General features: G+C 38.3%; 1 protein-coding gene across 1 annotated transcript in view; it reads right to left on the reverse strand.

Annotated features, from left to right (window-relative positions):
* PCNX2 (pecanex 2) overlaps positions 1 to 26,303 on the reverse strand; it is a 156,050-nt gene that overhangs the window by 87,551 nt on the left and 42,196 nt on the right. Inside the window, exons 11-16 of the mRNA XM_039379509.1 lie at positions 25,856 to 26,009; positions 25,729 to 25,761; positions 19,175 to 19,346; positions 14,135 to 14,245; positions 12,490 to 12,581; positions 1,780 to 1,889 (exon numbers count right to left, since the gene is read on the reverse strand). Coding sequence (XP_039235443.1) covers positions 1,780 to 1,889; positions 12,490 to 12,581; positions 14,135 to 14,245; positions 19,175 to 19,346; positions 25,729 to 25,761; positions 25,856 to 26,009 — 672 coding nt within the window. The remainder of the gene's footprint in view (positions 1 to 1,779; positions 1,890 to 12,489; positions 12,582 to 14,134; positions 14,246 to 19,174; positions 19,347 to 25,728; positions 25,762 to 25,855; positions 26,010 to 26,303) is intronic.

Raw genomic sequence — 26,303 nt, forward strand, 5'->3', positions numbered from 1 at the left:
TCTTTTTAAGGATTGTACATTTTTATGATTGCACAATAAACATTTAATGCTGATGTACACATATTCTTAATTTTAAGATTTTTAACAACCATTTTAGCTGTTGAAGATTTCATGAAGAATGTTATAAAATTAGTAGCTAGATTTACAAGTTAAAATGGATTTGATTGTTTAAGATTACTTCCTTAAAAAAAAGTTTCAAGGAAGACAAGTTTCTCTTTCATTAAAGAAGTTAATGAATTAGTGTGTCCTTCCTGGGGAATGGAAGAAAAGAATACATTTAAATTATCTCAAAATTGAAAGAGTTCTCAATTCCATGCTGATTTGCAATTTACCTGTGAATATTTTACTCCAAAGCAAAGAAATATCCCTAATACAGCACACAGTTTCACCTCCTTTCGTACCCAAGTTCCACACTGCAATAGTCAATGAACTGTTGATCCAGATCTACTTGACATCAGTGCCAGACACAGTAGGCTTTGGGTAAAGTTAATGGCAATAGATGCAAGCAATTCTTGTTGCTTTATCACACCAAACCCTAGTAATGTATAAATATCAGATTCCCTGAATCTTTTGGATGGTAAGGAAAGAATTTCTCAACTCTTCAGTAAGACTTACTGGGATTTCAATTTCCTACTATTGCTCCATATCCTTTCCTTCCTCATCAGTGTTTTTCTCCTTTTCCCAAGTTTCTCTACTCAAATAAAATACTGAATGCCCTAAAAAGTCCTCCACTTCCCCTTCCTTTCTCCTGCATTACAGAATTGTGCATCCTACTACACTGACTACAAATGCCTATGGCACTGACTATATGCCTACTACAAATTTTCATGCACTTCAGAGCCTCAGAAATCACAGGTAGTCCCAGAATCACAAAATATTCTGAGTTGGAAGGGACCCACACGGATCACTAAGTCCAACTCACCTCAAGACACATACAACACACCTCATGAATCAGAGAGAATCTGTGGGTTTCCTCATAGGTCCTCTGCACTGTTCTAGGATAAAACCAAGCTGTCTGTGAAGCAGAGTTCCAGATGGCACGGTGATACTGGCTGCACAAAACCCACTTGCTTGCTTAACCTCACAGCCACATATGTAGTCGTGCAGCTGCTTGTGGACCACCACAGCCCTCCTAACAGCCATATATCGCACTTTCCTCATAGGAAAACTTGCATCTGCTGCCCCTGAGCTGTGGATCTACGGGCCTCCCTTTCTCTCACATCATCTCAGCCCACAGATCACAGTGTTGGGACTTCTCCCCTGGAACTCCCTTATTTACAATGTCAGCTCTTAACACACACTTCCTTTCCTCAGTTCCTCTAGCAGACTGTGTCAGAGCAAAAAAGGAAGGAGTGAATCTCACACAGAGAGCCATAGTAATCCTCAGTAAGAGCTGGAATTCAGCCGTCTTCCCAGCACATCAAATGTCCCTTCTCTTGGCCACAGTGCTACTCAATGCACATTCTGCAAACCCAGTAGCCTGAGCACCCCCTCAACTCAATCACTGTCTTCCAACCTGGCAAGCACACAATTTCCCAGAGGGGGAAATCTGCTTCAGAGAATTTGGATAGTTCTGTTTAAAGAGCACCAGCCTTACTGGTGCTCTGATGGCAGTACTTTATTTACAGAACTGATACCAACCATGCAGATGTGGCAAGGAATTTCACCTCACCACAGTACTTTGAGGAGGCAATCCCTGTGGTGCTGAAACCCAGGCATCACTCTGGTTGTGTGCTGTACAGAGTAATCAATGAATAACATTTATTGATGGCAACTTACATCAGTACAGATGGGTCACTGCTTTGTCTGCTGAGGTGATAAGAAAGTGCAACTAGCAGACCACAGAAAGCAGAGAACAGCGCTGGAATGTGTTGTGCATCCCAGGGTTCCTGAAGAGAATGAGAGAAAATAAACTATTTGTAAGTTAGGAATGCAGAACTTGAAAAAAAAATAATTAAGTAGGTTAAGCCACACGCACAACATTAAATGCACACCATCTAAATTTGTACAACATCTACCAGGGACTGAAAATCCTTTTTCATATCAAAGTTTATTATTGTGAAAAAACCCCTGCAATTAAAGGCATGTTTTGTGCTCATATTATGCAACTCCTCTATAATCAGCAATTAGCTAGGAAGCCATATGAAAGGCAGGTTTTCTTTCCACTTTAATGAAACACTAGAGGAAAATTCTCATTAAAATGAGATCTGAGTGAAATCAGCTGCACTGTACTTATCTAAACGCTACATTGATAATGCAGTTACTTGACCTGTAGCCAGACTGCACGCAACAAATGACAATATCACCTAGATCACGCATTGAGGTAGAGTTTTGGCACCTTTGACACCTTTCTGCTGCTTTGCACATTACATCCAGGTCCTGTCTGGATGCTAACACAGTGAGAGGGAGAGCGCTCGCCACTGTACCTGACATTTCCGAGTAGGAAAAGAAGAGACAACTGACACACTTGCCAGCACACTCTGGACATAACCAAGATGAGAAAATCTCTCTGAGTGACTTAAACAGTTAGAAATTGGCTAGAAATAACAAGAGAAAGAATACGAAGCTTAAGGAATATTTATCAAGATTACCCTTATCTGTGAAGTCCTCAGCTACAAATTCAGGATCCTAAGACATACTTGTGAGTCCTAGCTGTAAGGAACACAATTTTTGTCTGTGAAAGACAGAGACACTTGGTGGATCAAACCCATAGCCATTTCACCTATTAAATGTGTTCCGAGCCTCCACACAACTTCTACCTGATCATCAGATGTGAGCTCAGCAGATCCTGACATCAGAGCTCTTTCTGGGTAGGTTTTGAGAAACCATGCTTAAAAGATCAGTGAAATTTTAGGCTAGTACAAAAACAATGCATCTTCTGCACCACATCTCTTGCTTTAAAAACTTCACAATTAGTACAGGACCAATATTTTCAGAGGATAAAGTAGGTTTATTAGTCTTATTTTGCCCAGCGATATGCACAATTTCTTAGCGAAGCTGACTCACATTAAGAAATACTCAATTTCTTTCAGGCACAATGAATACCTGAGCAAGACAAAATAATTTTAAGTGACAAACATCCCCCCGATTGCAACATAGGATTTTGGAATTTAACTATGAAATTGTTATCAAAAAAATTGTATCACAAAAGTGAAATTTTAATTTCAAGAATCACCTTCCCCTCATCATAATACTGAAGATCACAAAGACTAAAGACAGAACCATCTAGTTCTACTAAACAATCCTACCCAAAACAGTCATTATAAACAAAAGAGAGATTTACACGGTATTATTGAAAGAATCCAGCACCATCTATTTGACAACTTTACCATCCAATCCCACCTTTCATGTCACTGTTCCCAGTTTGGGGGCCAAATACATTTTGGTCAAATTTGGGCCAAATACTTTTCCCATGCTTAGTCTCCCATCAGAAATTCATATTCTTCAAAACACTGAAGAAAATTAACTGCAGCCAAAATATTCTGAAAATGGCTGAATCACAGCCTAGCCAAACATCCATTGCACTTCCAGGGCAATACAACTGTGTACAGTTCTATCCAGCAGCTTCTAGTGCATGACTGCTTCTCTTCGCTGCAACTTCTTTTGAAAGCAAAATACTATGAAGCACCAAGCAATATTTCAGGTATTGAAATATATCAGTAGCTAGTTCGAAACATCATTCTGCCCTCTTTCTACTGTCAAACTGTACATGGCTGAATCTCCATATTAATATCTTCGGAACTCTTTATTTCCACATTTTCTGCATATTATCCACAGCTTCTGCATTTGGCTGTGCTCCAACTCCAAACTGTCATTGTCCCCTCAAAACTCAGACATCAGGGAGCCAGGAAGGCAGGTAGGACAGGCATAATATTTGCTATGTGCCTAGAGAGCACGATTTTCCAGAAAAAACCTACACAAGGTTGTACAAAAGATGAGAATGAACAAAGATGCCATTTCTCCGATACCGATGTGATGTACCCTGCTCCATTTTGTCATTTTCCTCCCCCTCTAATGACACCTGGTAGTTTTAAATTAAAAAGATGAAAAAAACAATACAGCTGATAATTGGACAATTATTCTTCTCAGTGGGAAAACAGGAATGACGGGTTTTAGCCTTGGAAGCTGGTATTATCTGTCATACTAGACTGGGAGTTTGACTTCCTAGTTTACCATATTGAGTTGAGGTGACATGTAGTGCTTTCATATACAGTTTTGACTTCAATGCGGACACTCACGTAGTCATTTTTTAAAAAAAATGAAACAGAGTTACAGGGTTAAGGATGAAAGTGATGAATTACAACAGACCTAGTAGTGGGGGTGTTCCATTCCAACCACAGAATCACCTAATCCCAAAACCATCCACTAAAAAGGAAGATAAAGGTGTCTTTGAACTTATGAGCTTTTTACCACTGCTAGACGTGGGACAGCAAATGTATTTTCAAAAAGTGGTGATAGTAGTTTTCTGTCCTACGTTATTTATCCTTTTTACTTCTTTCTTCTCTTAAAAAAAAATGCATGTAGCACACTTATCTTTCAGAGATATTCTCAAATCATATGTTCTACTCCAGAGACAAAAAGTGCTCTGAATGGAGTACCATTTGTGCTAAGTAGAAATTCTTGTTACCTTTTTTTTATTTCAGAGTATTCCTCTCAACTTGACAAGGACTTTTCAGACTGATGCAGTGTTAGCATCATTGAAGGTGAAGGTGTTAGCATAGTGGCTGACATTTTAAATCTGGAGACAAACTCCAGTTGTTCTTTACGCACCTCATTTTCCACTCTCTCATGATTTCATCATTATTCATAGAGACATAGAACAGTTTGGGTTGGAATGGACCTTTAAAAGTCACCCAGTCCAAACCCCACGCAATTCAATCTTTCTTTGGTCTTTCTCCTTACCTTCACACCCCACCATGGATCTGTGCTACTGTTCACATATCAAGCAATAAGCAGGACGTGTTGACGATCAGCCATTCCACACGTGTGATGGTAAAGTGAAAGAAATATTATCATCCTATTTCTGAACATCTAAAACACTGGCTTTCTGAAAGAGATGGTAAAAGGAAACCCTCCTCACCCCCAAGCGTATGAGAATACAGTAAGAACTTGTTCTCTACAAGGTTAACTGTAAGTTTAACGCTATATTGCCATGGATACTCATTTTCAGTGAACACTAACAACCAAAAAATGTGAATTAATGAGCCTTGTTTTACACTGGTTAGAGACAAATTCTACAAAGAGATGCCCACCAGCCATATCTTCCCATCATCCATGGAAAACAAAACATTATTGTCCTAGATGATCTCCAAAAACTTGAGAAGTGACAAGCTACCAGAATACAGACATCAATGCCCATTCCGAGCAACATTCCTCTGCACTCCCAGCTGCTATCTTGGACTGTATTTTCACTGCTGAAATTTAAACTTCATTAGGATGAGACTGACACAAGGGTGTCTATGTGCTTGCACACACGCCACCTTACACAACAACAGAGTCCCAGACTGTGAGCAGGATTCCTTGGCTAAAAAGTAAGATGACCAACAGCTTCAGGCAGGAGGAATGGATACTCATGTTTCACATAATGGTGAGTTTATCCTAAAGAAGTGGTGCAGATTTCTACATTCCTATAGTGACGTACAGTAAGAGCCACCCTGGGCCATGTCGGATTCTACAGGCATAATTTACTTTTTCTGTTATATCTGGAAAATAAGTCCCTATTATGCACTGAAAATGAAGACCATAACTATTGAAGTTATGTCTACAGTGCAAGGCTGCAAGACTATGGCTGCAAACATCATTTACTGAAATGTGGGGTATCTGGCAATACCCTCCAAAATTAACACCCCTAACAGCTCTTGTTTGAACCTCGGGGGTCTCTAAATTGTAAAGAACATAAAATTGATGAGCCCTGCCTTCAAAACCTCTGGAATTGGAGACAAAGAAAAAAAACCAAAAAAACTGGAGATAAAGAAAAAAACAAAAACCCAAAAGAACTGGAAGTATTTTATGCAGTAAAAACAAAGCTGCCTAGTAATACTATACTTCCATTTTTGGTCACTTAGACATCCAGGAATTCTGTCTATACAAATGAGCCCGCTCAGTGCTGTTTAGAAATTTATTTGGGCAGTATTAGCAGATTGAGGGAGACATATGCTTGCAATTCTTTCCCACTATAAAACCCGAAGACAAATATTTCAAAATTATTAGGACGCAGATGCAGACTGCATCATTGAAAATAGGAATCAAGAAGCACTGTTATTCTGATTAATGAGTTTAAAACTCATTAAACAAACCAAACTACATCAGTGTGAGCTGAGAACAGTTTAAAATCCACACAAGATTTTTAGTAACTGTTCATTGAAGTGATAAATAAGCTACCAGAAAATACTGTCTTCAGGTATGAGGTAATGGAAACTATTTAACTTACATTTTAAAATATATACACTTACTGGAAAAAGCAACTGTGCCACATATGAACACATTCACATCAGTTTAATTTTTCTGACCCCCAAGTTGAAGAATCTGATTTTTTGCCAGGCAGATTAATATAAACTGCAAGTTCCTTACAAAAAAATGCTGTATGACAAGTAATTAACTGGTTTTGGATAAGTTTCAAAATCAAGCCAACTGATTTGAACAGAAGGCAGAAGACAAAGACTGATTGATTCCAGAAACATTCAAGGATGTGCTCTTCTGCCCCATAGCAAAACACTGGAACACTGGAATGCTAAAGACTGATACCAGAATGGCTAAATTCCAGATTGAATATTTGTGGAAAAAGTGGGAGGGTATACCTGATTTTTTTTTTAAATATCTCTTAAATATTTCTGCACAGACCACAAAACAGATGGAGTAGGAGACAAAAATCAGCATACCATGCAATTCTAGTCAAGTGAAAAAGATAGCACAGAAGCTCCCATGTCTCCAATCTGACAGATGTAGCATCAGAAAATAAAAACACCTTCTCTGGGAAAAAGAGAAAATCCTTTTGTATTTCAAAGCTAAGGTAGCTATTAGAGCTGCCAATTTCTTTTCGAGATTACAGGACCAAAGACGAAATCAGAAATAAAGCCAGGCTGAAGGTAATTTTAAACTAAACTCAGTTACACAATAGCTTCAAAAAAGTAGTGAGCTGAAAAATTGCTGCTATTAGCTGCAAGGATCTAAGGAATGACCAGAAGAGCTTAAAAACTATGCTTATGATTTAGAGCTTTGTATTACACAAAATTAAATGGAAGTTCATAGAGGACTTGGAGAAAACTCAAATAAGGAGTGATGATATCATTAAACAGAGACCTGGGAGACAAAGAAATCTCAAAGCAAGCAGGAGAAACTCAGGTCTTTGTACTTCAGAAGTTAAGACATTTATCTACTTGCTTGTCTGAAATCAGGTTCACAGTATTGTTGTACTTAAGGCTGGATTAAGCAGCTGGTATCTTAGCACTCATGATAGGGATGTGTCATGGGATAATGTGTATGACAAGATGCTTCACGGCACCTGAAAGTTGCAGCCAAACCATCTTTACATCGCTGGGATAATATGACTGTAAAACAAAAATCTATCCATGTGACTTCACATCATCACCAGAGGGAACAACTTCTGCTCACCAGCTAGGTCAGACAGAGACTTGTAAACCTGCTTCACTCACAATACAGTGTCCTGTCCATCAGTCCTCAATGCCTCAAACACACAGACAGAGATCAGTTTTTTTGTGTTCGGGATTTTTCTGGAGAAATTATCTGTTATAATTTTAGATGCAATACTCTGTACTTCCTACTGTGAACAAGTTTGGGCTTTCTTTTTTTAATTTGACAGCTTTGCAGAAAAAGAAAACTGATCATCCCAATAGTAGCACCACCAGAGGAGGTCCTGATAAGCTGCAGACCCACAGCTCCTCCACACAAATACCAAGCAAAGGCAAAGCTGCTGAGGAGCACTATGAGGAGGGGATCCAATTGCCTGGCCAGAGCAGCTGGGACCCCTTCACTTCCCAGTCACCTCTGAATAACACATTCCTCTTCTCCCTCCAAGTGTCCGAGTTGCACAACTCAAACACAGGTATTATCATATTGTGAAGAGTTTGTGCCTGACCCTGGTAACAGACTGGCCCTTGTTTTAGTTGTGCGAAAAGTGCACATTTGGCCACATAACAAACACCGCGGGTCTGCCAGGTGAGCAGTGTGCAGCCACTCCCCAGAACACGTCATATGCTTCTGATCAGGTCCTGTGATGGAACACAACAGCAGCCTGCCATCTGATCCAACCCACACACTCACAGTTCAGACAAGACTGGGGATCTGTCTATCCTCTTGTAGATGGTATGTGAATTTTAGCCATGAGAGAGAAATATTTCTGGTTATGTGATGTCAAATGTGCTGCAAGGTCATTCAGAAAGAGTGGCAAGGTCAGATTAACTTGTCGGGCATGCCAAACTTTGTCTGCAGGTCACAGCATGAACTCTCAACTGAGAATACTGTACAGTAATTTTCCTCAGGCAACTTATCTGAACAAAAATCCAGGACAATTATTAAGTTAAACTAATGATACATCTATACCACAGTTGCTTTTTTAAAAAGACTCTCAATTGGTTTTGTACAACATAATTCAACAGTAAAATCAGTCTGGACAAGGCACAGGATTTCAGCACAGGCCTATTAGTCTCAATTCTCAGAGCTTATATTCACATGCTGAAGGTTACCTGGAGTAACACTGTACACTGTTCTGTGGACATACCCCAAAACAATTCCTACTTCTTAATTTTTCTAAAATTGAAGTTCTAGAGCAAAGAATTAATTGCTGTGAATTTGCTATTCTAAAATAATTTCAAAATCTGAATGCAGCTAAACCAAAACATTGTATGTATATATATATAGTTTATGATCTAAAAATGAACATGAAAAACTTACTTAAAAACACAGATATATTATAAAATAAATGTATTTTATTTAAAAAAAAAAGAAAATCATGTGGTAAGTTATTTATTCTTCTAATGAACTTCTTCAGGAGTGATACTTTTCCTTTTGGAATAGTTAATGTACACAGAGAAAAGAGGCTAGACTATTTCACCCTGCAAGATAATAATTAGAACACAAGAACCAGTTAAGGAGGGAGAGGCTCAAGCTCGATACCACTAGAATGGTCTTCAGCCTGGGCATTTGATGTGAGCAGTTGTTCATCAATAAAAAGCACAAAACCACTTAGAGATCCATTCTGCTCTGCAATTTATTTCAGGAAATAGAACTCTAGTAGTTACACCTGCTGAGCTATAAGATGTTCTGCCAAGAAACAGAGTTTACATTTGAGGATGCTGCATTTCATCCAAAAAAGAAGCATTACAACCCAGAAATCCCGTGCCAAGTAGAGTCTGTCATGTTTCCCTACCCTGAAAATTTTTTATTATAATGATTTTTTTTTACCTCCATAAATACTGAAAATTGTGCTCTCTTTGTTTTGCCAAACTGACTAAAAGGGAAGAGTAACATAAAAATAAAAAACAGATAACAGCTATAAAATGCAAGCATCTAAGAGATGCTATTTCAAACACTTCAATGAAAGAGACTACAGAATTTGTTCAGTTTTGAGGTAAACTCTGCAATTTCTAATGCACCAAAAATCCAAACTTTCACTGGATTAAGATCAGAAATTGCTGCTCACTATATATCAAAACAGTTCTAGTTACTTACAGGGGTATTAGACCACCCTTCATAGTGGTGCCTATTCAGGATCAGATTAAGCCAATTCCTACTCCTCCTCCACCAACCAAAGAATCATTCTCTTCAGACATCAGTTCAAAATAAATAAAAAAATAAATCTCTGGACCTGATTGAAGAACAAGGAGGGTTAACACAAGTGCTTATTTCATAACTTCTGGAAGAAAAAATGTATGAAATTTCAAGCACCCCAGTAGACTGAGATTATGAGCTGAAGCAAGAGGAATCATCTTTACATGCTTTAAATTAATCTCCTCAGAGGCGCCTTCACAAGAACGGTGCCATTAAAATTCAAATTAACTGTAATTTCTGTGTGAACAGAAAGTCTGAACTTAATATTAGTAATTTACAACAAATATCTTGTAAATCTTTCACACTACTCTACAACTTCAGGGTAGCATTAAAAGCATATTTCTAAGCAGTTTGAAGCCTAATCCACACGGAGATTGCTTATCTACAAAGCCACCTGCATACTGTAATTTAAAGTGTTATGCTGAGAAAAGAGTATGTAGACTATTTTAAGTAGCTTTTCTATGGTTTACAAAAAAACTTTTTTTGAAGTATCCATCACAGAACTTCGCCACCCTCAACTAGTGAATCACCCTCTGCTAACCTTAGGGAAAAAAAAAGATCCTTTCCCCAGATATTTGCCTGTTTAACAGTAACTCAGCTCCTCCCTTCCATATAGCTATTTCCTTTTTTCTCATTGTTTCTCACTCCCATTATCCATTTTTTCTCATTCCGTTCATCCTTACAGAGCGCCTCATTCTCCATCCCAGCTGCCAGCATCTGAATCATTAATACAGCCAGAAAACAGCAGCAGGAATACTAGCTACTTTAGGAAACTGCACAAGTAGCAGTTAAACTTTACAGCATCACACAGGCTAAGTCAGGTCTAACCAGTACAACTGATATACCGGGTAAGCCAGGTGATAGGAGATTCCCCACATGGGATTACACATGTTCAAGGACATTTAATTTCAAGTGTCTTAGCACTGTTCAGTAACTGAGTTGCTGTAATTCATTGTGTATGGACTCAAGCCACCCAGGGGCAAGATAAAATGGTGGTTTAACACATTTTACCTTACTAATGGGAGTGGTTAAGAACACACAGTCAGTTCTTATCACCTGCAAGCGACCATTAAGGCATTATAATTGTCCTTTTTTTAGATTTAAGGCTCCTATTCAAAATTTTAAGTGAAAAATTGTTAAAAGCCATTATAGAAACGTTAATGTTCCATGAAGAATTCCCTTAAAGAAACATGTGATTGCCCCTCTCATTTGTGTAAATTGACAGCCTGGGTGTTGACATGATAAATCCTTGGCTGTTCTAGAACCTCATATTGGGATCTCTGTGTGTGCTATGCATGTGTGCCACCACAAAGCATCCTCTGACATGTGCCCTGAAGATGTCAAGGGCAGCTTGTAAGTCACGGTACATCCTGTTACATCCCTCCATGGACACTGACAGCATCCAGACTGTAATGAAAGACTGTCCCTTACAGGGTAAATTTTATTACAAGTCTAACAAGTTTAGTACAAGTTCTGGTCTTGCTGTGGTCACTGGGAATTTTATAGCAGACTTGAAGGCAGAGAAAATTTAATTGCCATTTAAAAAAAAAAAAAAGAATGCAGAGGACGCAGGCATTAACTTAAAAAAAAAAAAGCTTTAGATTGAATATGGCCCAAAATGCAGCAAAAACCCCCTCAACATTGGGCATCACTGGTAATGGAACCAAGAACAAGGCAGACGGTCCTTTGCCAGCATACAGAGCTGTGGCACAGCAGCATCTTGAGCACCATACAGAGTTACTCTCCACATCTGAAGGTCACAACAGTATAAGAGAAGGTAGAGAGACTTAGCTGCTTCTGAGAAAGCAGCTGCCTTATAAGGAAACACTAGAAAGGCTGGGAGTCTCTTAAGAGAAGATGGCTGAGGGGAATACAACTGATGCCTACAAAACTCAGAAGGTAGCAGATGCAGTGAATGCAGAACAGGTTTTTCCACAAATCCTGCAATACTAGGCATAGAGAAGAGTTGGTGAAATGAACAGATCAGTTTAAAACCAATGAAGGATAGTACTGCTTTGCACTGAGCACAGTGAACATCTGGAATTTGCTGGCACAAAATCGTGGTGACAGACAGGACCAACACATTCAGGGACTTGGCAAATTCATAGACAACAAGTCGACAGACACCAAATGAAATAATCACACTCTCCAACATCCCTAATGTAACAGTTGTGGGTACTGGAGGAATATTAGGGAAAAGAGTGGCAAACTCAGTCATCTGGCTTGCACTAAATTCCTAAATTGCATTTCCTTGCAGATGCAGACACATTACTGGGTTAGATGGCCCACTTGTACGCTGAAGCTGGACATTTAAGCTCTTAGGCACACTATTATGAAGCAACAACAAAAACCTTACTAGGAATTTTGATCAAATTCAGCCTGGCTTGTGCAGGTCAATAGAAGCTGCAGTTTTTTAAGTCAAGGCTGCTATTCGTCCTTTTAGAGAAAATTCAGTGGATCATTTCAGACTGATACATGTAAGAGGCAAACAGTCACAGGTATTAGACACACATTCACTTCAGAATTTCTACTACAGTTTCAGTCTATTTCAGTATAGCTAACAGGTGGAACCTGAAGCATGGCTTGCAAAGCTTATCTTGATAAACAACGGCAATGTCAGATCAAACAATGCTGGTCTCCCTAGATTATATGAATTTTCAGCTTGAAATTTTGAATTTTTACAGTGTTGCTTTTTTGGCTTACCTTCACTGCACTGAAGCAGAAAGCATATAGGACAACCAGAACAACAAAGCTTCGGGAAATGCTGTATAGCGCAGATACGAACCCAGCGGCAGCTGAAATACAGAAATTACATGTTAGTTAATTTCTTCTTAAATGAGAACATGCAATCAAAAGAAAAAATGAAACAGCTCTTGCATTACTAGAGGTATAGAGATTTAAATCAGATATCATAAAGCTAGATATTAACACCTTCAATGCCCCAAATAAGCTCACAAAACTGTTTACAGCTAAGACTGAAAGGCCGATGCCACAACACTTCCTGTTTTTTCCATTTTCCTGAGGTCCCATACTATTCCTTGTTGTTACTGAACATTGTTTTGCCAAAATACCAGTATGCCTCTTCATGTTGATACTAAGGAGGAATGCAGTGATCTACAGAACTGGCAGTTTTCTAGTCAAACTCCATGTGAAGTTTTCCTCTTTCTCTTTGCTCCTGAGGCACAGGTATCATCTAAAAGCATCCTAACTTGATCAGTCAACCATGCTTTGCACCATATCAAGACACATAAACGAATATAGAGAGAGAAGGACGCCAGAAGATCTCTTGCTATCACCTCCTTCGAGGGCTTCCAGAAGCCAGGTAGGAAAAGCTGTCAGACAGAATCAGGAGTTCCAAAGTCCCAACAATGGAGACATAGGGGCTGCAAAACCATGCTGTAATTAGGGTTCAACATACACTGGAATCATCATTATGATGATGAACACTTTATATGACACATTATTTCCTGCAGGTCCACTACGGAATTTATAAGACAAAAGGCAAAACATCCCTACTATGTATGCTAGTTTCAACCAGTTGCCAAAGCCTATGTCTACAATAGCAAGCAGAATGATGCAGCAAGGGTAGGTCTGCGGAATGAGAGGTGCTAAGCATGTCATATCCATGATATACATGTTTGAGATGCCTTACTGAAGACTGTCCCTAGTCTGGTCCCACAGATTGTATGCTCATTAGTGTTCAGAGTGCAACAGATGCACCCTACAGTTTCATCCAAATAGAATCCAGGTTGCATGCTCTGCCATCATTCCATGATGTAAAACGTGGTAAATGGGAAGAAGGAGGAACTTGGTTTCTAACCCAAAATAAGATAACAGTGTAGATGGATCTCAGTCATCTCTGTTACTTAAGCCATAACGAAAAAAACCCAAACACACTACCAGTAAAAAATCCCAATGCATCATCTCTCAAGGGTCTTCTTTACTTTCTGACTGAAATAACATCAAAAAAAACATCACGTATCTTGTCAATATGCCTTACTGTGGAAAAATGCAAACTTTGTTTTTATTTTCTAAATGGAGTTATAACAGAAAAAAAATTCAAAGGTTTTCTTTTTTAATAAATATAGTAAGAGTCACATCAGGCATGCCAGGAAAGAGTTCTTTGATATCAACCAAATTCTGCAGCCTATAGCACAATTTCTATTCAAAAAAATAAAAAAAGAAATCTAATCAAGTGGGTCTTATTAGTATTCATCCCACTATCAGATGAATCCTATCAGCTGTTTGAGCTTTAACATGCACTGTGCTTTGAAAAATGCAATAATGTATTCTAATCTAAGGTTATAAGTCCAGAAAGGGATCACTCAGGCTTCAGATTGCTACTCACCAGAACCGCCAAAAAGCAACATATCTATTTGTTCCAAAAGATATATGCAGAAGGTGTTGATTTGAGGGAAAAGTCCAAGGAGAGAAATTGCAGGAAAGCAATATAAAAACACTAAAGGAAAAAAAAAAAGTATTTTAGAACACAGTCATACATCTCAATATATGGAAAATAGAGATACATGCATCTTACCAGAATAAGAAATTGTTGCCATAAATTCTGAAAACTTTTCAAATGAGCATACCTTTACCTTAGCAGCAGTGATTACACTTTCCTTCTCATGTATTCAAAACAATGTTATTTTATACATAAGAAACTAAAGCTCAGGGGTTAACTTTAAGATTTAGTTTGGATAAAAGCAGTGGCAGAGAAAATAGCATTATGTAGCCTCCTTAATGCTTCTCAAATAATTTCAAAGTTATATTTGTTCCTTTTAAAGTACAGAAATTGTAATTTGCAGACTTTGGAACTTCTTCCTTAAATCTGAGATTGTTTACGCGCACCTATAACAATTCAATATAAACAAAGAAAAAATACTTTAATGGCTAAGATTCTAAATATCTTGGCTATCACAATATCCTGCCTCTGCCAGAAATCGACAGCAGACACTTACAGCAGCCCATAAAAAAGGGACAAATCTATAGTGAAACTTCCCCAGAATACTGCCCCAGCTTCCAGACACATGGACTTTAACTCTGCAGTAGGGAAAGAACACTAAAAGCAGGAAAGAAACTCAGGGGTAAAATCCAGTCTGAAAACATTACATACTCTCCTTCTAAACAGAAATGCTGATTTAAATGGTTGCCTTACAGTCAAGAAAAAAGCAGGAGTCATAATTCTGTCTTTTGTTCTGTTCATTTTCATCCACTCCTCCTTCCCATCCATTTACTCTTAGCTCCACCATAGAAAATGCTAAGCAAGGCTGTCTAACAAAGCATTTAAAAACACACTTGACCCACGTATCCAATACTGTAAACTTTCAAGGATGCATGCACATGTTTAATCATACCCTTATTGCTTCATTACACTAGTACCAGAATGTTCTGCGTGGTGATGGACAGAGATGTGTGTCAGTCACTCTTTCTTGTAAACAAGTATGTGTTTGTTACTTTTTATATGTTAGGAAGACTGTATCCTATTCATTCTCAGAAAAAGTAAATTAAACAATCACAAGCATGACTTACTCCCCTTCCCCCCAGTCAGATTTTTAAAGGTAACAATAGGATTTATGTTCTTTGCTGAACGCTAATTTCACATTTCCCAGCTCATTTTACTAATGAATCTTGTGGTAAAGGGAAACAATGCACCAAGTTTGATCTGACAGCTTTTATCTTCCTCTTCTTATATACTACTGCTATCTAATATTGTAAATCTTGCGAGGAAGTCAAGCACAGGAGACAAAATGACTTGCTCAAGTGTTTTAACACAGACAGCACTCGCTTAAGTATACTCACATTCACAATGCACCCTTCAACACTACTTCCTGCTGCTGGCACAAATTACACATATGTAAGAAAATGAGGAAATACGGTCATCTCAATCTTTTATATGCAAATGTCGACATTAATTTCCTCTTCCTTTATTACTCTGCACTTTTTTAGATATTCCCCCAAACCATACCAAGCCAACCAAGGACTGCTCTTGAAGATGGACAATGGCATGACAGAACAGAAAATTGCTTAGCAGGTCGTATAGAACTTGCCATGGGATCAACTATCCCAAAAACTCACTGCTGAAACTCATAGGTGATCTTGTTCCTCGGACAACAGACTAGCAGAACTGCCAGAATTCATCTTAGACTACTGACTTACAGTCCAAATGACTGCCTTTGCTGTAGCAACCTCAGAAAAAGTGGAATAAGAGCAGTGAAAGGAAGGATGAGATTAGACAGTTGAAGTACACCAAAATACAAAGAGACAAATGTAAACAAGGAGGGAAAAGTTAGTTGACTACGAAATTGTCCTCAGCTCACCCTCTCTATATTAAGACCTTGAACAATCCTAACAACTTCTTTAGCTAAGGCAGCTTTATTTATCTCAGCCTGCACAAAGGAGTGCAGAGAGGAAAATAAACAGTTTGCCACCTACAAAAAGATGGAATTTAGGAGCAATAGTGTCCTTTGTGGAAAGAGACAATAAAAGTAACTGACTAATCCTTTAGAATTAGAGAATTTGTTTAAGCATCACACATTTCCATACAGAACACCTTGAAGACCTGGGCCACAAAGAGATGCTTATGTGACCTGCTGGCATTTAATACCCCAGTTCGAAGGTTTTCTCTAAACAAACACCTATCAAAGCAATGTAAGAGGGTAACACAAATTTTAACTTTGGAAAATTTGGGTCTTTTGAGAAATGTAGAATTGCAATGTCACTGCAAACATTTTAGAAGTTTAGAAAATTATTAACTAAAAAGAAATTACATATTTGAGTATTAGTCCATTTGCTGTGTAATAATACATTTTTTTTCACAAGGAAAAACAAAAGCATTATTTCAGTGAGAAACAGTCTTTTTGTTCTCCCACTCTTGAACATAGTAGAGGATAATATTGATCAGCTTCCTTCACCTGAAATTTGTTAAAAGCAGCAGGCAGAGGACTTGCTATCACAAAATTTTGTCACCACCTGATACTTAGTCTTCTGAGATGTCTGCCAAATAACTTCGTCTATTGAATGTTTAAATGATTTCATTACAAGAACTATAATACATTAAACGCGTAACTACTTCTATCACTAATCACACCTGAAGCACCCAGTGACTGAGGTTGGCTCTGTCTGTACCTTTATTTGCACTTCATATGTTAATGTAGCAAAAATAACGTCAGCTGAAATAAGAAATTCAAGATGAAAACCACAGGTAGAATTAAAGTCATGACTTCCTAACTAATGTAATTATAAATCAAGAGCAGAATTACCACCAATTTAAAATAAAACAGAATCAGATCATAAGTAGGTCGCTTGCAAAGAAATGGTCCTGTTAAAAACCCCATTTGTAAGTAATTAGGTTACACATCTAACAAATTTCCAATTATTTCCTTTTATAATCTTGTTGCAAGACTTTTATCAGAGTATGCTACGCAGCATCACGTTAGTTCCATGGTAAGTTCTTTATATGTTTTCCATCCCTTTTGCTTCTTACCATAGTAAACACCTGAAATAGAAGATTTTTCCTTTCATTGGTATTTGTAATGTACAGTCAAAAATCCCTTGATTTCCAAACATATAAACTCTGAATATCACAATAAATTTTGATAAAAATATAAAGTAAAAAGTCACCATAACATGATAAACCAACAGAAAGAGATCAAAAATACCTAGCAAATAGGTACAAATGCAAAACAATAGTAACAGTTCATTGGTTTGCAGTGGGACCGACTTCCCCCCTGATTTTACTGCCCTAACCAAATACTTCTATACCTTCATTACCTAAGAGATTCTATACTCAAAGTGCAGCAAGATGCTGGAGGATGCCAGACTGCCATGGCTTACAGAGGTAAATGCACTGTGAACACTTGCAAGGATTCACAGCAGCCAAAAGTTGGGGCTCCCATAAAGACAAAGCAAGGAATAGCCAAAGCATGGCACCAGACATCACCTGAACAAACATACCTTGAAAAACAAGAACAGGGGACAAGCAAAAGGAAATGGTTTCTTCTCCCTAGATGCTAGCTGGGGAGATGAGCCTGTATTTCCTCTCTCCCCCACCTCCTCCAGGCTGCTTCAAGAACATGCTCTGCTGTCTCTTTTGAGGCCAGCCAAAATTAACACATTTATAACCACATTTCAGTTTCTTATAGTGGTTGCTATAGTTTTTCATTTATCTCTATCCCAAGTGTCATCTAAGATTCTTGTTGAATTATTTATCAGCAGTTTTACTGCTAACCTTCGACAGACAGAGAAAAGAAGATTTAAGAAGAAACTTTAATGAGACCAAAGGAAATGAAATAATGAAAGAAGCTAACTAAAATAAGTGAGATGCAGGTCTTCATATTCCCTGGTTTCTGGTCTGAAGAACTGGGAGTCAATGTAGCCATATAAAGGATGAGGAGGTTTTCCTAAAATGGTATGCCTTTCAGGGAGTAACAGTCTGACTTGAGTACAGCAAACGCAAGTACAAGAGTCACAGGTGAACAAAGACCTCAAAGGTCATGCACTCTATATCACAAAAAGTTTTTTCTTCTACTACAGTAGGTTTTCTGGGTTCTAAATTCACAAAACAACAGGCAATCTTTGGTACACTACAACACAGCTTTTGGGGAATTTTCATCACTTTAACAGTAAACTTTACATCTCCTACCTCATACTTTAACAGTGTTGCACTATTGACATGAGTCCAGTTCAGCACTTGTATCTGTGACACAACTGGTGTAACACTGCAGTTATAGAGTGCAAGTGTGGAGTCCAACAGGAAGAAGTGTCCTGACAGAACAGGGTAATGTCAGCTGTGGCCACTCCAAATTAGTGCTAAGGGATTGTCAGACCTGTTTTAGGGTAATATCTGAATATCCTCAACAACCTCAGAAGATGATTCCAAAAGGACACAGGTTGAAAGCTATTGCAGAGTGGCTGCTTCACACCATCTGGCCCCATGGACAGTATGATTAAACCAAACCAAGAAAAATCATGTTCTTCATGAGCAGAAGAATGTCCACCTGAGGACTTGGCATGGATTAGCTTTCAGGCATTACATTTAAAACTCAACTTACTCTGCAACTTACTCAACTTACTCTTGCTCCATACAGACAAACCCTTTCAAAAGAGTAACTGCATTTCACAGATGATGTCTTTTGCTAATAACATCAGTGACTGTTAGTTTTCTATGGAGACATTTCTATGATCCTCATTTCATAAAGAATTCCTTTTACATGAGGGAAGGCTGCCAGCTGCCCCCATCCCTGTCTTAAGTAATTGCAAACGTTTCTATCAATTTGACTTGGAGTCGTGCCTCCATAAACATGCATTTGATTGCCAACACAGGAAAACACAGACTTCCCCAGCTAATGCTTAATTCATTTTTATAGTCCTAGGAAAAATACTGACTCACCTATTACATGGTCTCTGGCTGATTGGAGAGATCTAGGCGAAAAGAGCTTCAAGCCATACATTGTATAAACAGGAGGATTAGTGTCTTTAGATCCAGCATCTAGCAGCAAAATAAGGCCACACAGTATACAAAAATATACAGGTCTGCTGTAGATTATGATTTTATTGTGTCCCTGGAAGAAAAAAGAAAGAATCTGAATTTTGTATTCATTCTCCTACTGTGCACACTGCATTGAACTAGAGAGAGGGTCAGGGGTCAGACAAAATATTTTAATGACTTATACATAATAATTAGTAATAAAAATGCTACAAGGTACTTTTTCTTCTCCAGAGAAAACTTTCAAAAGTCACAACGAGCAGTTAAGATTGACTTCAGCAATCATTTATGCTTTTGAAAATCTTATCTTCTGGACCTTTCAAAACATACTAATTGCAGGAGCCAAGTAAAAAAAAAATAAAATAGTAGAGCACCTCCTAGGTGCAGTGTGAGACATGGAGATTGATTTTTTTGCATCAATACAATTTAATTTTTTTGTTACTTTGAATCACTTGACAGCAAATCAGCATCCCCTCTGGAGGGAGTGACACTCATCAGCAGTTTCTGGTCTGCCTCTCATGAAGCACTTTGAAATTATGATCCAAAGGAATGAGGATGTGAAAGGATTCTCATCTGATGTCTTTCATGCACATCTTTCACACAGTTGATCCTCACTAATCCTACAAAACACTGCTGTGGGGCTATAGGCGAGGGAAACTAACAGACACTTAAGAAAAATCTAAATAGTTCTTCTGGTAGCAAGTTAAGGGTAACTAAGACATTTTAAATGCTGGTGAGCGAAAAAATTCCTTGAGTGTGAAAAGTCAGGAGCAAGTGACCAGAACCCAAGTTTGCCTTGAATAAAGCTGCTGTGCAACTGTTCTTATTTGTAAAATGCAATTCAAGTGAGTATAATAAAAGATTATGTCTTTTTTTGAGTCCACTTACTGACTTGAAACAGCAGCTGTATTTGTTTGGCTGTCAGCCAAGCTCATGTGTTAGCATTGCTATTAACTGATCTGTACTGTCTTTTGGGATCAATCAGTTAACAAGGTGGCAGATTACAGGGAACTCAAGGGCTTATATCACACCTCACATCCATGGAATATGAATCTAGTCAGAGACAGAAATCCTTGCTGTTTCATCAGTTTCAATTTTATGAATGCCTTTTTTTTTTTTTAACAGGACACATGTCCATGAAATAATCCATGGAGAATTAGAAAAATAAAAATCTGACCTTAAAAAAGAAAAATCACTTAAAATATTACTTTCTGGCATTTTTTAGATTTCAGTTCATTTATCTTAAATATGATCTGTGCCTTAGGAAAAGAAACCAATAAATATGCACCTAAACAATTGTTTAACGTTTTATATCCTGATGTGCACTCCAGATCAAAGTCTATTTTCTTGTGATGTTACATTCTTATCTTACCTCTTAAACTATGGAACCTGGTTTTATCTTTCCGTGGTAGTTATTTGAAGGCAGTTGGGTAAGACAGAGTTGATGATTAGAAGTCCAGAGGTTTAACTCCACACACCTTGCAGTTCCACACAGAACACTGACACACTCAATTAGGTTTACAGTGTATATTTGACTCTTACTTCTAAAGTAGTTTATAGTGCATTGGGTGAAGAACTGGCTGAAGGGCAGGCAGAGCTCAAAGAGCTGTAGTAGAAGGGGCCACATCTGGCTGGTGACCTGTCACCAGTGGAGTTCCTCAGGGCTCAGTTCTAGGGCCAGTTCTGTTCAGCAATCTGGATGAAGGAATGCACCAGTAGCAAGTTTGAGGAAGACACCAAACGGGGGGTGCTGTTGACTCTGTTGAGGGTCAGGAAGCTTTGCAGAGAGAACCAGAGACTTTGAAGCATTTGGGCAGTGTTTAATGTGATAACATGCTGGATTCTGCACCTAGGATGGAGTAATGCTGGGCACAAGTATAAATTGCGAGAGGAGTGGCTGGTGAGCAGCCCTGCAGAAAGGGATCTGTGGGTGCTAGTCAGCAGCAGGTACAGTGTGAGTCACCTGTGAGCCTGGGCAGCCAAGAAGGTAAACCACCTCTGATTCATCAAACACAGCATAACCAGCTGGACAAAAGAGGGAATTATTCCTCTGTACTCAGCATTGGTGTGGCCCCACCTTGAGTGCTGTGTGCAGTTCTTGGCCTCACAATTTAAGAAGGATGTGGAGGTCCCTGAAGACATCCAGAGGAGAGCAACAAAGCTGGTAAAAGGATTGGAAGTAATGTCCTAAGAGAAGCAGTTAAGGACTTAGGGCTTGTCTAGTTTGGAGAGGAGACAAGGGTGAGAGGCGACTTTATTGTGCTCTAGTTTCCTGAGGAGGGGAAATGGAGAGGGAGGTGCTGATCTCCTCTTCCTGGTAGCCAGTGATAGGACATGTGGGAATGGCTCTGCTGCCTCTGTCAAGGGAATTTCTTTACCAAGAGGGTGGTCAAACACAGGAATAGGCTTCCTAGAGAGGTGGTCGATGCCCCAAGCCTGTCAGTGTTTAAAAGAGGGATTTGGACAATGCCATTAACAACATACTTTAACTTTTGGTCAGCCATGAAGTGGTCAGGCAGTTGGACTAGATGATCATTGTAGTTCCCTTCCATCTTAAGTTAGAATAGAATAGACTAATTCACTCACTCTTACCATGCTAACTATAATAACACTTATTCAGATTGAGGAAGCAGCTTCCAAAGGTTTCCTGAAAGCTGCAATATGTGAGCAAATACTACTTCCCTATTTTTCAGGTGGTAGTGGAGAATGAGACAAAATCTTGAAAAGGAAATCCTCCCTATGATCAGATCAACAGGAACAAAGCAATGCAGCAACAATGCTCTCAGGACAGTGGTTGCACAGCTGTTGCACTACTTGGGATGCACCGGAGCTGAATGAGCTTCCTAGAGCACAACAAATACTCCAGTCCCTACCTATGACATCACCGTCATTTACATCCTTCATTTGAGGGACATTACATTTCATTTTTTAAGGTTTTAGAAACAAACAGAGAAATAGGAGCAAAGTCCTCTTGCGCCTGCCACTGACAAGCCAAGCTACATAGCCCTTCACCAAAATAGCATGTGGTAGCACAGCTTGTTTCAACTAGATATTTTAGATATTAAGGGCTTATTTTGTTTTACTAGACAAGCTCACTAAACTTTGACATGCAAGACTGATCTCATCTTGGTGAAATTACTCCACTCTGCATTCTCCTTCAGAAGAATTTAAATAATGAAGCACAATTAATTCCATTTATATTTTACAACTCATTTGTTGAACAACATTTTTTCCTTCACTGATAAAAGTTTCAGTGAAAAATCTCCCTTTCCCTAAATCTGATAAAAAATGTCACTGGCTTTTTCGAGTCCATATTTCTCATTAATATGCTTCAGAAACATATTCACATCCTACCAACACAACACTGGTGCACATCATACTTTAATAAAAATATTAAGACTTTCAGCAAAGATAGAATAATTTCAAACACTTCAATTTAGTAAAGCAGCAGTTCTGACTGCAAAGCATTTTTAATGGGAGAATTTTAGAAAGATCTAATGATATTTTTTTGTTGTTTGTGGGTGCACACATGCAAGAGGAAAAAGACAGAAGGCTTTTTATATAAAGAAATGTGCATGTGCTCAGTTCTACAGAAAAGCTTACAAAGACAAATTAAAAATACTTTTAAAGCGCCTTATGGGATTTATGAAACTGCCTGTAGTAGCTACACAACTGAGTTAGCTATCTGCTTTGGCAAGTAATGGGACCAAGACAATGAAGTTATGCAAGAGATTCTCTAAATCTTGTTAAGAGCATGACTGCAATCTTTCAAGCACAAATGCCTTTGTAAGCCTGAGCCAGATCCTGAGCTATACAGGTCTCTTGTGAGGGACTTACAGACAATCTCTCCTGATCCTTCTATATAGCCATTTACTAAATGTAAAACCTTGTCAAGGCTTTGCCTAAAACCTTGAAATGCACATGACAAGGATCTATTGGATCTCTGAATTTAATACCCTGCAGTCACTGGGACCTCTCTTTTATCATGTCATTAACAACAAAATACACCACACTTAGGATGGACTTGATTTTATTCTCTCCACCATTCCAGTGAGGAGAGAATTTCATCATCCCAGAACCATGTACCCCTGTGTAAACAGCAACTAAAGGCCACCACCTACCAGTGGATCAGAACTGGAAAGGCTAAAGCACCAGCTGACAGTAAAATTAGACTCTCATATTCTAGCAGCCAACAGTTCAAAAGCAGCAAGTGAATACATTGGCACTCTGAAGGAGTTTAAAACAAAAGTTTATGCGTCTCTAGGCACTGTGTTTTCTGAATTCACTGGATGCTATTTGAAAGCAGTCTTTCAAAATGGTACAGGTTAGAGATGACAAACTCACATCAAACAGTAACAAACACTGCATGTGAGAGATAGGGAAGAAGCTTGGAACCTCCTCAGCAGGCATGGATAACATAAGGCATTAGCGGCTACTCATGGATCCACAAACAGAACTTAATTCAGTGTGCAAATCTAAGGTTCATGATGGTTTGTTTCACACTGAAAAATCTCATCTGCATTTTCATTCATGGGCATGGTACAGTTCATTCTTTAATCCCTCTGCTGTTTTGCATCCTCACATTAACATCAAGAGATGTTACACTCTTTAATTTTAATGTAGTCACATGAATTATGAAAAAGTACATGGAGTATCTTTTCTCGCCTTCTTGTTGTCCTATTTTTGAGGTGCTTAGCAGCTCAAGCAAGCCTTTAGAAATATCTACGGTGTTAAAGAGATACAATGTAGAAATAGCTAATCTTCCATTTTACCATAACCCCTCCCACCTTTAAAACTCTTAGTGGAAAAACTCTCTAAATTTTATTTCCACTGGAGTTTGCATGGTGCACCAAAAAGTTTGCAAGAAAGTATCCTTGATAAAGTTTTAGGAAGATGGAAATAAACCTATTGTTACTTCACTACACTGCTGCATGACTTACAGAATACAATATGGTGAATAACACTCGTAACAGTATAGTGGGAGCCTGAAATACAAACCTGGATTCTGCACAAAAACTGTTCCATTTAAACTCTAGTTTATGTTCAATACTATAAAAAAATATGGGCTAGATAGGTTTACAATGAAGTTTTGATTAAACTGTTTGCCACCCATTTTAAACAAGTGTACATGTTACTAATGTCTGATTAAGTGTAAGTTATTTGATTACAGGTCACATAATTATGTCTAGACACATGCCAGTTGGACTGACAAATAATATTACTTTAGTCACCAAAAACCCCAACTTTTCACTGAGGTTGAAATATTTCTATAATACATTGAAAATATTACCCTACAATTTGCAAGTTCCTGTTTATTAGCTTTCCCTACTTTTTATGCAGACAGATATTTCCTGTGAATGCATTATAATCAAAACCATCATAAGTTCACCCCATAATAACTGGAATGGAAAAGAAACTGAGAATCTTCTGAAATCCATCTTAGTGAAGTGTGTAGCAGATATTTGTAAATAACCTCTATTTCAAGTTCAGCCTGTATTTCTAGCCTTTAAACTGACAAAAATAATTGCTCCCTGCCAAAGGGAAATGATCCAAAAGACCTGAACTTTTCAACATGACAGTTTTGAACCCTGAGGGAAGAGAGGGTGCCCTCAAAAACATTCAAAGAGCTAAATAAGAAATGTGAGCAACTAAGCATCCAGTGTAAAAGCAAGAAAGGGACTTTATGACCGCTGAAATGTCTTCCAAGATCCTCAAACCAAAAATGCTGAGACACTGTGACAGGTGAAGTGATAAGGTTGCAGTTGTAGGATGACGCCTCTAAACCAGTACTGTGACGAGGACAGACTTGTTCTTCACAAAGGTGTTTGGCACTGTCAGAGTTCAGTTTCATAGATACACTCAACAGACAAATAGCAACCAGCAAGGATCCTTACAGCCTACATTCACCCAAAGACTTGGCCATTTCTTCAGGAAACAAGCAGAAATACTGTGACCATATTATAAAAAAAAAAGAAAACACCTGTGTCATTTGATGAGCTAAAAATACTATTGATAGATACATATGCAATACCAGATTTAAAAATTAAAAAATCAATCCCCCAACAACAACAACAAAAAAAAAAGACCCAACTGGCCAACAACTGAGCTGCTAATCTAGAGCTTTTGCTCTTCTGCTCTTCTCAGTTACTACTTCTAAAGGAAAGTGAAGAAAATCCTTGTCTGATGCCACAGGACTGAACATGAGCAAACTACTTCAGATGAATTTGTTCTACTGCATATTTCAGGTTAAAGAAATAGCATTTTTCTAATAAGAGTGATAAATTCAAATACCTTAAAAATAATTAAACCTTGTACAGAGTCTCGAAATCACAGGTAACATCTTTTTCATTTCCACAAATCATGTAGAACAGCAAACTACTAATACCTGTATTTCACTGAACAACCATTTCACATTACACAAGTGATAATAAAGACTTGTTTTACTGGCTGAGACTTACATGTATTGGTGAAGCAGGATCAGGCTGAACACTCTAAAAACAAAACAGAAAAAAGTTTGCTTGCAGACTTTTGCCTTCAAAGAAGTTAGAAGAGAATTCAGCAATTGGCTATGAACCTGTGTCCTACCTTTAGAAGAGAATACTGGCAGCTGGCCATCACAAGACAGAATAACAGAACCCAAATGTCTTTACAGAAGCCTTGATTCAGAGTCAGGAATCCAAGAAGTGAAACAAGAACTACTAGAAGGACAGCAAATACATTCTCCTTTATATCTTCTGTCCTATGTGAATAAAAGTGTTGGAGAAGTACAAATATTTATAGATTCATTAGAGCAAGGCAGGTACATTTGTAGTTGGTATGAACTGTCAGTGCTGCAGCTATCAGAATTTGCAGGATCTGAGGTTTCGCTCCCATAACTACACTTCCATGTTCAATGGTATTTTACCCCATGCCAGAAACCTTATCCAAAATGATACCTAAAATGTATAGAAAAAAAAGCATACGCACTGAAGTCCAATATCACCTCCAAACTCACTTCCCAATTAGAACTCCACAGTAGAGCTGAATTTAATGT

This window comes from Pipra filicauda, unplaced genomic scaffold, assembly GCF_003945595.2.
Source record: "Pipra filicauda isolate LSUMZ 115617 unplaced genomic scaffold, ASM394559v2 scaffold16_size7369187_pilon, whole genome shotgun sequence".
NCBI lineage: Eukaryota > Metazoa > Chordata > Aves > Passeriformes > Pipridae > Pipra > Pipra filicauda.